General features: G+C 41.7%; 1 protein-coding gene across 6 annotated transcripts in view; it reads left to right on the plus strand.

Annotated features, from left to right (window-relative positions):
* pibf1 (progesterone immunomodulatory binding factor 1) overlaps positions 1-18,053 on the plus strand; it is a 180,361-nt gene that overhangs the window by 22,410 nt on the left and 139,898 nt on the right. For all 6 annotated transcript variants that reach the window (XR_010018032.1, XM_063048444.1, XM_063048441.1 and 3 more), the window contains exons 2-4: positions 4,471-4,763; positions 11,571-11,671; positions 13,680-13,878. Coding sequence is in view for 5 of the 6 variants with exons in the window: in XM_063048444.1 (XP_062904514.1) it covers positions 4,512-4,763; positions 11,571-11,671; positions 13,680-13,878 (552 nt within the window). In the remaining variant the exon portion in view is untranslated. The remainder of the gene's footprint in view (positions 1-4,470; positions 4,764-11,570; positions 11,672-13,679; positions 13,879-18,053) is intronic.

Below are 18,053 nucleotides of genomic sequence, written 5' to 3' on the forward strand. Positions count from 1 at the left end.
ATCGGCAAAACTATTCCTTTGCTGCCCATCCTTAATCTCACTGGAGCTATACATTGTGTCAACTGTGTTTTTCCCGAGAACCCTACAGTCTTAATAAATTTTCCTGACATGGGAAGGTGAAGGGCATACTGCGGCTGTACGCAAGTATACGTGGCTCCAGTATCTATCAACATTGGTGTCAGCTGCCCTTCTAACACAACCTGAACAATGGGTTCCTCCTCTGCCTCCCTTGTTATCACTGGGTAGTGTCCCTTCCCACCTGGGTTCTCTGGGCACCCCTAATGTCTTGCATAGGGGTTCACGGGTCCATTCGGCCCTGCGGGGTCTGGTCCTTGGCTAGACTGTGGTTCCCCTCTCATTGGTTCCCGCTGGTATGTGACGGCCCATGGCCTAAGTGGGCAGTCCCTTCTTATGTGTCCTGGCTGGTTACATCCCCAGCACAGTCTCTGTATCTCTCTTCCCCCCTGTTTCCTTACTGGTCCTTCCTGCCCATAACCTCTCTGCCCCCCTCCTTGGGATTTCCAGTCCTGTCTGGGCTGCTGTTTAAATTTATCCTGTCCCTGATAGGGCATTTGTGGAAAAGCACCCCCAAAGACGTTTATTATTGGCATGGGGTTTTCTGGGCTCTGTCTTACGGCACGACTGGTCCCTCCATATAATGACATTTCATTCATTTCAACGGCTGCGCTTAAATCAGTCATTGCTGGCAGCATCTTCTTGCCTTTTTCTTTTTCCTTTTTAAGTTCTTCAAGCTGCATTTGTATCAGCTTTCTTTGCACTTCTTCTTGCTGCTCAGTCAACTTTCGTTTGTCTTTTCGATATTTTTCGACCGCATAGACTACGTGGTCCCTGAATTCCTGTGGGGTCATTGACATCAATCCAACCACTTCCTCAAGTTTAGGCTTAACTTGGGAAGGCATCGCATCCAAAACAGCATTTCGGAACATCCAGGTCATAAACGGGTTGCCTTCCACCTCTTGTTCAGTTTCCAGTCTCCACCTTTTCAACTGATTTTCTATATAGGCTGCTGGATTTTCAGTGTCTCCCAGTGGATCCCCTTTCATGGCTTTGGGGTCCATTTTGGGTGGATAGAGCTCCCTGAGGGCCCCCCATACCCTCTGCCTCACTGTGTCAAATCTGGCCCCGTCAATCAGTGTGCTGTCCGCATTCTGTATGCCAGCCACTTCCATCAACTCTTGTAGTTTGGAGGTTCCCATCAGCCTTATCAGCAGCGCCTTTAAATCTCCCATAGCCCACATTCGTCCCGTGGTTTCTTCCTCAAAGGCCCTAATCCACTTTCCTGCACCCTCATGTAGGCTGGGCAGGGTGTTTTTCAGCCCTTCCAGGTCCTGGGATCCCCAAGGAATATACTGTACTTGTCCCAATCCTTTTACTAACACCGGCATCATTCTCCCTTTCCTTTCCCACGTCTCCTGACTCTCCTCCTCGCCTGACTCCCCATCTGTTTCTGAGCACGTTTTCACTGGCTGCCACATGATTCTTTCCGGGGTTTCCTTTCTCCCTTGGCCTCCTCGTGGAGTTCTTTCTTTCTGCCTTGAGCTAGCATTTGCTTTGGCCCATGCGAAATCCTCAAACTCTCATTGGAAATTCAGTCTCCGCTGTAATTCCCTAATCTCTCCCTCTGTTTCTAATATCTGCCTTTTCACTCTCTCTCTTTCCCCTTCAAGGCTCCTGTCTCCTATCTTCTGCCTACATTCTCTCATACCCTCTCCTTCGCTACTTAACTCTTGCTCTCCGGACAAGTCTCCTTCTGCTCTGGCCTGTTCAGTTCCGTGCCCATATAACAAAGATTTCTCTTCATCCCTTTTTGCTTTTAATTCCTGTAACCCTTTGATCTCTTCTACTATTTCCCTTCTCTCCTGTTCTATCTTTGCCCTGTCTTCTTCTATTACCTTCCGTAGTTCCTCCTGCTCCTTTTCGTGATTCTTTCTTTCCTCCTCAGTATCCCAGACTTTAATTTCTCCATTTAGATCCACTCTTCCTGTTATCATCGGACACTGCTTAAGGGTTTCTTTCTCATAATAGGGAGGAGGTTTTTTTACGTCTTTCAGGTCTGGGTATAGAGCCGAAGCCGGCTCCCTGGTATGCTTCTCCTTCTCTTTATCAGACTGCTCGTTTCGTTTCTCAGTGTCTTTTTTACTTACTATTAATATACCTCCCGTCTTTCTTAACCTTTCTCCCTCCATCCTAAAGAGTTTTAACACTTCCATTTTTTGTTCCCTTTTTCCTTCTCTTTTCTTAGATTTATCTTTGGGTTTGTGATTTTTAATTAGCGCTTCCATTTCCTCACATAAGCTTACATCAAATGTTCCTTCTCTTGGCCATTTCGTGACCAGTTCTTTAGTTTTTTTTTCCCATTTTTCTGAAATTTCCGCGATCTTACCTTGACACACCGGGAATTTTCTGCTCAACATTTCTACTGCTGTTCCTTTCTCTGTCATGTTGTTCTCTTTTTCCCTTTTTCTATTATGGTATTTTTAGAATCTCATGACTTGCCTATTTAATAATATTATTTTTCTAACTCTATTTCTATGCCTAGCCTTATGGTTTATCTCACCAGCGTCTAAATTATCTATTAAACTATCTTTATCTCTTATTACGTTCTGCCCGTGCAGACCCCTACTTAGGACAGTTTCCACAGAACCTTTTCCTTTTACACCTCGCCTCCTTTCACCCCTTATACTTCTTAAGGCGGTATTCACGAGGATTTTTAATTCTTCTTCCCTGCCTGTTCAGCCCTCCGTTTCATGCGAAGAGGTATCCACAGGGACTTACCAACACCACGAGGAATTTTCTTACTTAATTTATTATTACTTTATTCGAACTTACCCCCACTGCCGTGCTCTTGATTAATCCTCTGAGCCTCCTTTTATCCCCAATTCTGCCAGATTCTTTGGATCGGAGAGACCCTTCGGCAGTTGCTTCACACTTCTGAGTCCCCGAGACCTCCCAGAACCAACAGAATTCTTATTCCGAATTATCACAAAAAGCGCTCACCTTTTTACTTTGGGTGCACCCTTAATTCTGTTAGCCCCGTGAGGGTCCCCGAGGGTCCCAATCTGCCGTTCCCTTCCTCGCGGGTCTCTATCTGATCCTGTTCGTGACGCCAATTTTGTCATGGTTTCTCGTTTCTCACAAACGACAAGGAGGTGCAGAAAATCCTTCAAGAAGTTTTAAACTTTAATTTGCAAATCAAAGCTGAGACAATCAGAAAGGTAGTTGCTGACTGCCCATCGAGGCTTGTATACAGCATTTTTTATAGCAATTTCCTATCTTAGCTACATTATCATATCCAGTTGGCCTGTGATTACATATCATCAATATATCCGCTCTCGACTTTCCACTATTGTTTTACTCCCCAACTTAATTATGTCCTAGTTTACATTTTAGACCAGGTGTCCTCTCATCCCTAACCACAGTTATTTCTTAATTAGTCTTGTGTTGACATACTGCCACATATTTCATCACCTTACTCGCCACCGTTATCTTTCTACTTGGTTTCATTCTAGTTCTCTTCATGAATTAATAGTGATTAGGTCAAAAGTCATGGCTACATAGTGAATACCCTCTATTCAGCTAGCAGTGGTTACATAGTAAATATAAAAGATGCAATATGTGCATTTGAGTAAATACTGAAATACTGTTGAGTAAATACTGTAATACATAGAAAATATAATGTATGCATTTACATTTTCCAATATAATCAAAGAACAGATTACATTCACCAGCTATGTAAATGCTGCTGCAACAAGGGCAGGCAAGCTGAGAAATTGGTGCAAATTTTTAATCTTCTAACTCCACAATGGCCATCTGGCAAACACAAAGGTCATCAGGAGTGTGTTAGAAAATATGTCTGAGAATGTGCCACCAGTAACAGTGGTCAACATGGACTTGTTGGGCCAAAGGGTTGTACTCCAAAAGACTTCCTTTACGGCAACTAGGAAAGGGCAAAAATGTTGATCTTTAAAGCTACATCTTTTGAGTTAAGAGGATGGATACTCCCCTGGGCTGGTCTAAAATGTTTGGTAATAACTGAAGTCAATTTATTGGTTTTGATTTTTGTGTTGTTCTCCTCCTTGACAATATACCACTTCCTTTAAAACTTTGCTATTTGCGTGTACTTTCTTTTCTGAGTCATCAAGGGGTGATTAGTTTGACTGAATTTAACTTTTGAGGAAGATGTTGTGTTTTGTAACTTCAAAAACTAATTGAAAGAAAAACATAGATGTCAGGAAACAGGTCTACTTAGTTCATTTTTTAAGGGAAGCATGCGCATATGATGTTGCATAATAATGTATGCCATTCACGTGCTTTTACATATAATCTAATGAATTATATAAACAAAGAATGCTTAACCAAACAAATGTATTTACAATATTACTCTAATATTACTAAAATACTCAATACACTATAGAAGAGAGGGCTCAAAATTCTTTGTTTTGTATTTAGAATCCAGCGCCTTCATCCTGTAAGTTATCCAGAGGAAAACCATGTCTCGAAAGAACTGTAAAGATGAGAACAAAGCCCATGTATCCAGCTCCTTTGAGTCTGAGGATATTAGTTTGGAAACAACTGTGCCAACCGATGATGTATCTTCATCAGAAGAGAGGGAAGCTTCAACCAAAGTCACGAAGCAACTCATTGAGAGGAAGGAGCTTCTTCACAACTTACAGCTGTTGAAGATTGAGTTATCGCAAAAAAATTTGGTGATTGACAACCTGAAAGTAGAATATCTCACGAAAGTAAGTTGTTAAGTTCCACCTTCGAGACTATTTCATTGCTTTGGATTGTGATTTGTTAAGGATAAATAAAAATCAGAAAAATGGTATTCTGAAAAAAATTAGAAAAAACTTGAAACACTTGTCAGGTCAAGAAGATTTCTGTTCAAAGATCATTCTTCAAAACTAGAGCAGTGAGCCGATAAGTGGTTTCAAGTTGCAGATAGGCTGGGAGAGGGATGGAAAAGGCAAAGGAAATAAAATATGAAACTTTCCTTAAAGAATAATAAAGACAGCTGGTGCTATGTTTATAGGGAAGCATAAAAATAGGATAAAGAATAGGAGGGTGTGTTGAAAGTTGTGAGATGACATGAGGTGGTCCGTAGATGGAGTCTAAACACTGGCATTAGCTACTCAGGCCAAATTTCCTTTCCATATAACTGTTAAAGCCCATTCTATCAAATGTTGAGTGCATAAAGCAATTGCCATAACTGTTTTTATATTGAATACTGAGAAGCTGCCTTTTTGGGGGGAAAAGCTTCAGAATAGTAACAAAAACACTCTGTGTTGCTTTGGATTTCCAACATCTGCAGATTTTCCTGTGTTTGCAATTTTTCTTTCTCCTTAGTTTAAATAGAAAAATAAATTTAGTTATGTGGCTATTTTCTATGTCCCTAGATATCTTATAGAAAGGGTATTCAAAGTGACAAAGGTTCAATTCCCATCGCTGTCTATAAGGAGTTTCTACATTATCACCATGACCATGGTGTTTCCTCCGGGTGGTCTGGTTTCCTCCCACGTTCCAAAGACATAGAGTTAGTAAGTTAATTGGCCGCATGGGTGTAACTGAGCGATGTGGGCTGAAGGACGTGTCACCGTGCTGTATCTTTATATGAGTGATTGGTTTCCAACCATGCTTTATTAATTCAGTTATGCTGTTGGGTATTTAATACTCTGCAATAAGTGTTTCTTTAATTACATCATACAATTGAGTATTTCACTGTTTTTCTGTTTAAATTAAAAATTCAGTTGATTGATAAGTTAGGCTTGTTGAAAGAGCGAATGGATTTGTCTTGAGAACATTCTAGCAAGAGCGCAGGGAAAAAGAATGGGGACCCATTTTCTACAGAGAGGCCGGGATTGAAGAAGGAAAATGGAAATGGACACCAAACATAGTGAAATGCTCACAGAACCCATTTGGAAGGACAGGTACTGCTGTCGGAAAATCCTCATGCACACAAAGTTCTATTCAGAATGTTCAAAGGAACATCTAAACAAGCCTGATGCATTTTGGAAACAAGTCCTGTGGACTGATGAAGTTAAAATAGAACTTTTTGGCTGCAATGAGCAAAGGTATGTTTGGAGAAAAAAGGGTGCAGAAGTTCATCTAAAAAACCCCTCTCTAACTGTTAAGCACAGGGGATGGATTGATCATGCTTTGGGCTTGTGTTGCAGCCGGTGGCACGGGGAACATTTACTGGTAGAGGGAAGAATGAATTCAATTAAATACCAGCAAATTCTGGAAGCAAGCATCACACCATCTGTAAAAAAGCTGAAGATGAAAAGAGAGTGGCTTCTACAACAGGATAATGAACCTAAACACACCTCAAAATCCACAATGGACTGCCGCAAGAGGTGCAAGCTGATGGTTTTGCCATGGCCCTCACAGTCCCCTGACCCAAACATCATCGAAAATCTGTGGATAGACTTCAAAAGAGCAGTGCATGCAAGACGACCCAAGAATCTTACAGAACTAGAAGCCTTTTGCAAGGAAGAATGGGTGAAAATCCCCCAAACAAGAATTGCAAGACTCTTTGCTGGCTACAAAAAGCGTTTACAAGTTATGATACTTGCCAAAGGGGGCATTACTAAGTATTGCCATGCAGGGTGCGCAAGCACTTGCTTTGGGCCCTTTTCCTTTTTTGTTATCTTGAAACTGTAAAAGATGGAAATAAAAAAGTTTTCTTAAAGTATTAAAGAAATGTGTCATCTTTAACTTTATGCCTTTTGGAAATCAGTTCATCTTTTACTCACTTAGCTATTCACAGTAACAGAAATTTTGACCAGGCGTCTCCAGTTGTCCATCGAAATCCGATGACAATGTCCACTCCTTTAACGGTGAGATCTTTGATGACTATACAGTTCTATCCTGGACCCGGGACAGGTATATGTGGTAGTGGGTAGTACTGGTGGCAACCATGGCTGCATTTCTCCAGGCTCTCTTCTGCTGTCTTCTAGTTGTTCTTTCCATTTCCAGAATATGAATCCTGTCCCTACACAGCTGTCGCCAAGTGGTATGGTCAGCAGCAACATCCTCCAGGTCCTCGGGTCTGATCTTGCACTTCCTTAAAGCATTCTTCATCTGATCCTTATAGCGCTTCTTTGGCCCTCCAGCTGAGCATTGCCCATGATGTAGCTGGCCGTATAACACTCTGCGGGGTAGCCGACTTGGGGCATCCTTATCACGTGCCCCAGCCACTGCAGCTGACGCTGGATGACCATGGCCTCAATACTTCTGCAGTTGGTTTTTTCAAGTATTTCAGTGTGAGGCACCCGCTCACGCCAGGTAATTCCCAGGATGCGCTGGAGGCAGCTCATGTGGAAGCGCTCCAAGGACTTGATGTGATGGCTGTAGGTTACCCAAGCTTCACAGCTATAAAGGAGGGTGGTGACACAGACCGCTTGGTATATGGCGACCTTTGTGGAGGGAGGAAGGCTTCTGTTCTGAAAGACTCTATACCGAAGTCTCCCAAAGGCAGCAGATGCCTGTTTAATGTGGCTCTGGATGTTGTCGTCAATGCCGCTATCCTCAGAGAGAATGCTCCCCAGATATTTGAAAGATGGCACCACTGACAACTTTTCATCACCAACAGTGAAGGCAGGTAGAGTGGTTGGGATACTGGTACTCCAATGGCAAACCACTTCTGTCTTGGTGGTATTGACAGTCAGCCCCATCCTGCTGTATGCTCTCACCACCACAGCAAGGACAGTCTGAAGATCCTCTGGAGTATGGGCCACAAGAGCGCAGTCGTCGGCATATTGCAGCTCCAGGACTCGCTCTCTACGGAGTTTGTGGTTGCATGGAGCCTCCTGATGTCAAAGTGGTTGCTATCTAATCTGACGTCCACTGCCACACCACTGTTGTCTTCAATCTCGTTGTGGAGAAGCTTGGTAACACACAAGAGGAAGATGTTAAAGAGCACTGGCCCTAGCGCACACACCCCTGCCTCACCCCTGTGCGTACAAGGAAGGGCTCGAACTCTTGTCCTCTTATGGTCACCCGAGCAGTCATCCCATCGTGGAACTGGCAGAGGATGTTAACAAATTTATTGGGACAGCCAAACCTGAGGAGGACATCCCATAAGAGCTCTCTTTGCACAGTGTCGAATGCTTTGGAGAAGTCGACAAAGGCCATAAACAGGTCCTGATGTTGCTCCCGGCACTTTTCCTGAAGCTGCCGGGCTATGAAGATCATGTCGATCATGCTCCTGTTCTTCCTAAATCCATACTGCAATTCAGGCAGCATTGACTCGGTGATGTTGCTGATGAGTTTCTGAAGCATCACCTTAGCCAGGACCTTTCCAGCAACAGAAAGGAATGATATGCCTCGACTATTGCCACAGATGGCCTTGTCACCCTTGTTCTTATAAATGACAACGATGTTTGCATTTCTCTATAGCTGTGGGATGTTCTCTTCAGTCCAGGCCTTGGTGATGAACTGGTTAAGGGAATGGACAGCTGATGGAACATCCTGGAAGGTTGGTGGTAGACTGAGGTCGTGGATAGGAGGAAGTTCAGGCAGTTCATCCAGGATGGTGGGGTCTTCGTCAGAGTCCTGATTAAGCAGGGTGTTAAGATGCTCAGCCCACCTCAGCAGAATTGTATTCTGATTCTTTAGAAGTGTAAGACCATCTGCTGTTTTCAGGGGAGTAACGCATCGATTTATTGGCGCAGATGGTTTTGACAGCGTTCTAAAAATTATGCACGTCATTATTATCGGCAAAGGACTGGATTTCATGTGCCTCCTTCAGTCCACCACTCATTTTGTGTGGGTGTGTGTGTATACACACACACACACTTACTTTAAAATATTTTTATCAATACAATTTTGATCAGTCTTTACGGTGGAAGACATTAGCAACATACCTGATAGCCAGAGGTCTCAGGGAATAGAATTGGGTACAGTCAAGATTCCTAGAGAGAAAGTGCTTGGGAAGCTAAAAGGACTAAGAATAGATAAGTCTTCCAGACTGGATGAGGTGCACCCATGGGTTCTGAAGGAAGTGGCTTTGGAGATTGTGGAGGCATTGGAAATGATCTTCCAGGAATCAATAGACTCTGGCATGGTTCCGGAGGACTGGAAGGTCGCAAATGTAGTTCTGCTGTTTAAGAAAGGAGGGAGGCAGCAAAAAGAAAATTACGGCCTATTAGTCTGACATAGGTAGTTGGAAAGTTATTGGAGTCGATCCTCAAGGACGAGATTATGAAATACCTTGAGGTGCATGACAAGATAGGCCCAAACCAGCATGGTTTCATGCAGGGAAGATCCTGCCTCACCAACCTATTGGAATTTTTTTGAGGTAATCTCAAAAGAGATTGACAAGGGAGAGGCTGTGGATGTTGTGTATTTGGATTTTCAAAAGGTCTTCGATAAGGTGCCGCATAAGAGGCTGCTTAATAAGATGAGAGCCCATGGAATTACAGGAAAAATTTTGAAATGGGTGGAGCATTGGCTGATAGGCAGAAAGCAAAGGGTGGGAATAAAGGGATCCGATTCTGATTGGTTGCTGGTTACTGGTGGTGTTCCGCAGGGGTTGGTGTTGGGGCCGCTTCTTTTTACAATGTATATCGATGATTTAGATTATGGATTAAATGGTTTTGTGGCTAAGTTTGCGGATGACACCAAGATAGGTGGAGGAGCAGGAAGTGTTGAAGAAATGGAAAGGTTGCAGAGAGACTTGGTCAGTTTAGGAGAGTGGGCAAAGAAACGGCAGTTGAGGTACAATGTTGAGAAATGTACGGTTGTGCATTTTCGAAGAAGAAATAATCAGGCAGATTATTACTTAGATGGGGAGAAAATTCAAATATCGGAAGTGCTAGGGGATTTGGACTTGGGGGTCCTCGTACAGGATACCCTAAAGGTTAACCACCAGGTTGGGTTGGCAGTAAGGAAAGCGAATGCTATGTTGGCATTCATTTTAAGAGGAATAGTGTATAAGAGTAAGGGGGTGTTGATGAGGCTCTATGGGGCACTGGTGAGACCTCATCTGGAATACTGTGTGCAGTTTTGGGCCTCCTATCTTAGAAGGGATGTACTGATGTTGGAGAGAGTTCAGAGAAGATTTACGAGGATGATTCCTGCAATGCAGGGGCTAACCTATGAGGAGTGTTTGTTGGCTCTTGGACTGTATTCATTAGAGTATGGAAGAATGAGAGGGGATCATAGAAACATTTCGAATGTTGAAAGGGTTGGACAGAGTAGATGTGGAAAGGCTGTTTCCCTTGGCGGGTGAGTCCAGGACAAGAAGCCATAGTCTTAGAATTGGAGGGTACCCATTTAAGACAGAGATGAGGAGAAATTTTTTTAGCCAGAGGGTCGTGGATTTACGGAATTCGTTGCCACATACAGCTGTGGAGGCCTGATCATTGGGGGTGTTTAAGGAGAAGATTGATAGATATCTAATTAGTCAGGGTGTCAAGGGATATGGGGAAAAAGCCAGAAATTGGAACTAGTTGGGAGAATAGTTTAGCTCATGGTGGAGTGGCTGAGCAGACTCGATGGGCCAAGTGGCCTTCTTCTGCTCCTTTGTCTTGTGATCTTGATCTAAGTTTCTACTGGTGTGAGTTAAATTATAGCTTGCTGGCAAACAGTAAATTTGCATTGGTGTATAATATAAGCAGTACTGTTACTCATATAAGTAACAGTACTGCTTTCCCTTAAAGAACATACGAACTTCTATGTGTTGTGTTTACCCAAATCATATTTACTCTAACATGCTTATTTATTGGTAATGGTCTTCTCATCGTTATCTTCCATGCATTTCAGAGCTACGTTGCTGTTAGGTTGAATTCAAGATGATAGCTAACTCATTATTAACCTACAGTGAGAGAGTAACACAAGTAAAATAAAAAAAATACATCATTCCCAGTGTTGAAAAGAATTTGTTTTGTGAGTTGAGTGACAGAATGAATACCCAGGATGAGGCAAGGAATGAGTCCCTGTCATGGAGCAGAAGGACAGAGGCACAAATAAGATGAAAAGCCTCAGTCTTCAGTTTCAGGCCGAAGTGTGAAGGGAAAGATTTAAAAGGGAACTACAATTTTTTGAAATAGAGAATGGGGTGCATATGGAGCAAGCTGGCAGAGGAACTGAAGAGATGGATACAATTATAATATTTAAAAGACATTTTGACAGGTACAGGATAAGAAAGGTTTGGGGATATGGACCAAGCAAAGATAAATAGGATTCACAGAGTTGGATAACTTGTTCAGCATGAGCGATTCGGGCTGAAGGGCCTGTTTCCGAATCCTAAAACTTTATGTCTAATACTGAAATATGATAACATGACTCTATGCCCAAATCTGTTTTTCTTATTTGGGAGCTGAATGTGAGCAGTCCCTCTGAAACTGCTGGTCATAGCCAGTGAGCTTTTGGACCTGTTAACCAGGGATGCATTTTACAGTTATTAACCTCTTTTTAGAGAGTTCAGGCTTTTTGAAAATTTTGCAGCGAAACATTGCTTTGAACCATCCAAGTTCAGTCCAGACTACCCACCCTCTATCTACACATCCACAAATGCACTTCTCCTTCCATGTTTCTTTGTGACGTAGATAGAAGATTTGGAGGAACGATTGAATGATTCTCTTCACCAGAAACAATTACTACAAGTCCGTTTGGAAAATCAACTGAAAGTTCAGCAGGATGATGCCAGGTGAGTTTGCTGTGCTTCAACATTTAGCATCCTTATACCCAGTTATGCAAATATTAACCTTCGGTTTTCATTAGGTTTAAGTTTCCTATACTCACATGTTCAGTGAAAGGCTTGTCTTTTACACTGTTCGTACAGATGAATTCATTACAATGGTTCACTACTGTGATGGATATTCACTTTCCAGGACCCGAGAAGCTTATTGCTTTCTAGCACAGCAACATGACTGTCCAAAGGGTCAGAGTTGCTTGCAACAAAGATAAATTTCCAACCAATGCTCCTTTTGGTACTTGTTGTAAACAAGAAAACTGAGGTCTTGTAATTGGCACAAGACAATGGGGTTATGTAAATTGGCCTACATCAAACCAGAGAACACCTGCTAAGTTATTTACACTATAGTGACCAAGTTCAAAGAAGTTTGCAGACCAGACTGATTTTGTCACTTATCACATTTAACATGGTCATCGTAATAGCTGATCAACCAATAGATGGGATGGTTGAGTACTCAGAAAGTTAGCTCTCACAGCATTAATTTTGGGTGTCTGGGACCTCTGTCCCCAGTAGTTTTTGGACTATTTATGTGAATTACATTGTCCAGGCAAAGTTATCTGGAAAAGCATCACATGCAAAATAATGTCAACTTGTAGCAGAACAGTATAAATGTTAGACATTGGGGATTGTTAGGAGAGTAGAGTGACAGAAATACTGGGTAACAGAAAGAAAAAAACTATTGGACACTAGTTGGTATGTTTTTTTAGTTAATAAGAATTGTTTGGAAATCCTTTGTAAATGTTCTGTAATTTGGAAATCTTTTATAAATCAGAAATGCTTTGTGTGTTAAATGTCTGTGAATTATTCATTGAAATTTAAATGTGTAATTAAAAATAAAATAAACTGTTTCAACTATTTTGTTAACTTGAACTATCTCCAACTAGTAGATATTGGCAGCTAGACCTCGCCACAGAAACTAGTCTTTAAAGAGTAGATTGATGTAGTGTAACCTCTCTATAGTGAAGGTACATTTGGATACCTAAATTGGATAGGGCTTAAAATCTCCTTTTGTGTTCAGGGCTTTGCAGACAGTAAAGCCAATACCATCGCTGTACAAGGTAATTCAATTACAGAATGCAAAATAGTGTACAGAGAGTGTGCACTGCAAGTAGACAAGAAGTTGCAAGGTCTTAACAAGGTAGATTGTGCTAGGGAACCATTTAATTGTCCTATAACTGCTGGATAGAAGCTGTCCTTGAGCTGGGTGGTCCATGCTTTCAGGCTCTTACATCTTCTGCTGGACTGGAGTGGGGAGGAGAGACAATGTCCGGATGGATGGGGTCTTTGATTTTGCTAGCTTCTTTACTGAGGCAGCAAGAAGTATAGACAGAATTCTTGGCGGTGTCTACAAGACTCTTGCAGTCACAGATAGAGTAGTTGCCAAGCCATGATGCACCTGGAAAGGATGTCTTCTACGGTGCATTGATAAAAATTGCTAAGGATCGATCGGCACTTGCAAAAATTCTTTAGCCTCTTGAAGAATTAGAGGCATTGGTGAGCTTTCTTGGCCACATGGCTGGACAACGACAATTTATTGGTGATGCTCACTCTTGGGAGAGTGAAGCTCTAAACCTTAGCACTGTTGATGTAGACAGGAGAATGTGCAATGCCTCCCTTCATGAAATGAATGACTATCTCTTTTTTGCAACTCAGACAAAATATCTGTGGGGTAATAAAGCAATGTTTCAATATATAATGAAATGTTGAGAAATCTTTGCTCTTGTGAACTAATCTAAATAAGGACACATTTAGTGCACTTCAAGCTAATCAGCTAAGCTGGAAGAACAGAAATCAGAATTTGCAAGAAATATGCAAGTTTGGGATCTCTGTTTGATAATGAAATCACTTTTGATCCATCCCTGTCAATGTTAGGTACGTATTTACTCAAACAAAATGCATGCTTTTTTTTAGAATGGTAAGCAAAGTCTGTGCTAATAGATGATTTTGGTTTATGGAGCAGAAGACGCCAAGATCTAAGAAAGCAAGAAATGGAGACTATTTTAGAAAGGCAGAAACAACTTGAACAGACAAATCAGCAGCTGCAAGAACGAGCAGGTGACATTCGCCGCAGTTTACGAGATTTGGATCTGACTGAAGATCAGTACTTGGAGTTAAAAGCTAGACCTGAAGATCAGCTTTCCATCCCAGAATATGTATCTGTAAGTACAAGCAAAATGTATGTCACTGTAATGTCCTCATTTGACACAAAGAAGTATTGCAGAAAATATTTAATTGCCTTACACTGCAGTCATGTATAATTTCTATGAAAGTAATTGTGCAAATGGATTGAAATTATGTGGAGGAAAAAAATTAAAGATGCAAATTTGGTTGGTTAGAATTGATATTTGTATTGATTATATTGAAACTGGAGAATGTAAAATAGGGCTGAGAACTAAATATGTTAAATGATGGACTGAGAAGACCTATGCAACTATCCCAACTGCAGTGGAGACAAAATATCTCACCTTGTTTAAGAATATCCAGATATTGGAAAGTAGTGGGATTTACCAGCTTAGTATTATCTTTGGTGTAAGTTGTCTCCAATGTTGTAAATTTCCATGATTCAGTCTCTTGCTGACTGGTCTTCGTAAGATGTAAGAGCAAATTTAGAACATTTGACCCATTGAGTCTCCTCTGCTTTTCAATCATGGCTGATTTTTGTTTTCAATCTTGTTCTCCTGCCTTCTCTCCATAATCTTTACCAATCAATAACCTATCAATCTCTGCTTTAAATACACCCTCTGTAGTAGCAAATTCGAGATTCACCACTCTCTGGCTGAAGAAATTCCTCCTCATCTCAGTTTAAGGAGACATCCTTTTATTCTGAGGCTATTCCTTCGCGCCCTAGATTCTCGTGCTAATGGAAGATCCTTTCCACGTCCACTCTGTCCAAGTCTTTCAGTATCAAAAGGTTTTAATGAGATCTCCCGTCGTGCTACTGAACTCCCTTCAATTATAGATCCAGAACCATCAAACCCTCTTCATACGTTAAACCTTTCATTCCTGGGATCATTCTGAGTTCCCTCTAGATCCTCTTAAGGGCCAACACATCTTTTCTTAGATCTGATGTCTAAAATTGCTCACAGTATTCTAAATGCATTTTGACCAACACCTTATAAAGACTCAGTAATACATTCTTGGTTTTCTGTTGTAGTCCTTTGGAAATGAATGCTAGCTTTGCACTTAACATCTGTACTACCAATTCAACTTGCAAATTAACCTTAAGGGGATCCTGAACTAGGCATACCAAATTCTTTTGCATCTCTGAATTTACCCCTAATTTAAAAACATAGTCTACACTTTATTCTTCCTACCAAAGTGCATAACCCCATACTTCCCTATGCTGTACTTCTTTGCCTACTCTCCCAACCTGTCTAAGTCTTTCTGCCGACTCCCTGACTTAGTGACACTATTTGTCCCTCTATCTACTGGACTGTACAAAGGTCTTAGGAACCCTAGATTTTTTAAATATGGTATGATTTCAGATGGTATGGCCTCCACAGAGCCCTGATCTCAACATCATGGAGGTTGTCTGGATTACCTGGAGAGACAGAAGGAAGCGAGACAGCCAAAGTCTGTAGAAGAACTGTGTCAAGTTCTCCAAGACATTTGGAGCAATGTACCAACCGATTTTCTTATATAACTGCACTACAGTGTGCCTAAGATAATTGAAGTAGTTTTAAAGGCAAAGGGTAGTCACACCAAATATCGATCTGATTCCTTTTTTTTTTACTGATTACTGCTCTTTACAGTAATTTTTTTTGATATTTAGAAAGTTTTAATTTCATGATTTCTGAAAGCATTACAGATTTTTTTTTACATGTGCCGAAGACTTTTCCACAGTACTGTATCTGGTATCATCTGCAATGGTGGCCACAATCCCATCAATTCCTTCACCCAGACCATTGATGTATTAAGTGAAAAGTTGCAGTCCCAATACTGACTCCCTCAGAACTCCAGTAGTAACTAGCATCCATCCTGAAAAGGACCCCTTTATCCCCACTTTCTGCCTATTAGCCAATCTTCTATCCATGCTAGTATCCTGCTTTAACACCACGGGCTCTTGTTGTCTTCGTAAGCATAAGGACATCCAAGCTCTGCTACCTATATTCTAATTCCTATTACCTACTGCCCTTGGGTTTGCTGACATATATGCTGGGTCCTAGTTAAGCAGAGCCTTGATTTTAAAACTATCACCCTCGTTTCCAAATCCCTGTATGGTTTTACACCTCCCAATCTCTCAGTGTCTTTCAGTTTTGTAACTGTTCAACATATCTGTGCTGCTCTAATTTTGGTAGCTTTTTTTATCCATAATTTTAATTGACCCATCATTGGGCCAAGACTTCAGCTGCTAAATCCCGAAGACTGGGAAATCTCTTCATAAATGTATGTACCTTTATTTCCCCTTTCAAACTGTTTTTAAAACTCGCTTGTCTGCCAAGGTTTTCACCATCTCTGCCAATATATCAACAACAATTTTTGTTTGATAAAACTCATGAAGTGACTTGAGTTACTATATCTACATTGTAGGTACTATTTAAATGTACATTGCAGGATGCTGTTCATCGACTGTAGCTCAGCATTTAATACCATCAATCCCACAATCCTATTGAGAAGTTGCAGAAGCTGAGCCTCTGTACCTCCCTCTGCAATTGGATCCTCAACTTCCTAACCGGAAGACCACGATCTGTGCGGATTGGTGGTAATACCTCCTCGCTGACGATCAACACTGGCGCACCTCAGGGGTGTGTACTTAGTCCACTGCTCTACTCTCTCTATACCCATAACTGTGTGGATAGGCATAGCTTAAATACCATCTATAAATCTGCTGACGATACAACCATTGTGGGTAGAATCTCAGGTGGTGACAGGAGGGCGTACAGGAGTGAGATATGCCAACTAGTGGAGTGGTGTCACAGCAACAACCTGGCACTCAGTGTCAGTAAGAGGAAAGAGCTGATTGTGGACTTCCGGAATTATAAGATGAAGGAACACATACCAATCCTCATAGAGGGATCAGAAGTGGAGAGAGTGAGCAGTTTCAAGTTCCTGGGTGTTAAGATCTCTGAGGATCTAACCTGGTCCCAACATATTGATACAGATGTAATGAAGGCAAGTCAGCAGCTATACTTTATTAGGAGTTTGAAGAGATTTGGTATGTCAACAAATACACTCAAAACTTATGTGGATGTACCTTGGAGAGCATTCTGACAGACTGCATCACTGTGTGGTATGGGGGGGTGGGGGGTGCTACTGCACGGGACTGTAAGAAGCTGCAGAGGGTTGTAAAGTTAGTTAGCTCCATCTTGAGTATTAGCCTACAAAGTACCCAGCATATCTCCAAGGAGCGGTGTCTCAGGAAGGCAGCGCCCATTATTAAGGACCTCCAGCACCCAGAGCATGCCCTTTTCTCGCTGTTACCATCAGGTAGGAAGTACAGAAGCCTGAAGGCACGCACTCGGCAATTCAGGAACAGCTTTTTCCCCTCTGCCATCCGATTCCTAAATGGACATTGAACCCTTGGACCCTACCTCACTTTTTTTAATATACAGTTTTTCTGTTTTTTGCACGATTTTTAATCTATTCAATATACATATACTGTAATGTATACGGAATAAGACATTTATTTTTCTTCTATATTATATATTGCATTGAACTGCTGCTAAGTTAACAAATTTCATGTCACATGCCGGTGATGATAAACCTGATTCTGATTATAAATTGTTATTGCTTATGTACAAAAATGTAAAAATCATTGCAAACGAGTTACCAATGGAAAGAACAGGATAGTGGGAAGTCCGATCAGCTGGTTGTACTTCTGCTGGCATATAGGCAGAGGCTAAAGATCACAGCACCACTACTGAGGACAAAGAAGGTATGGTCAAGGGAGGCAGAGGAATGCCTACAAGACTGCTTTGAGTCAGTGGACTGGACAATATTCAGGAATTCATCTTCAAATCTGAATGAATATGCCATAGTGGTCACCAACTTCATCAAGACCCATGTGGATGAGTGTGAGCCTTCTAGAGCATACCGAATATACCCAAACCAGAAGCCTTGGATGAACCAGGAGATTCGCAGTCTGTTGAGGGCTAGGTCTGTGGCATTCAAGACTGGTGATCCAGAACTATACAAGAAGTCCAGGTGTGATCCTAGGAAGGCTAATTTAAGAGTGAAAAATCAACTCTGTTTAAAGTTAGAGATGGAATTGGATGCACGTCAGCTTTGGCAGGGTTCACAGGCCATTATTTCCTTCAAAATGAAACCTAACTACATGCCTGACTGTGATTCTTCACTCCCAGATGAGCTCAACACCTTTTATACACGGTTGGGA

This window comes from Mobula hypostoma, chromosome 5 (assembly GCF_963921235.1).
Source record: "Mobula hypostoma chromosome 5, sMobHyp1.1, whole genome shotgun sequence".
NCBI classification, from domain to species: Eukaryota; Metazoa; Chordata; class Chondrichthyes; order Myliobatiformes; family Myliobatidae; genus Mobula; species Mobula hypostoma.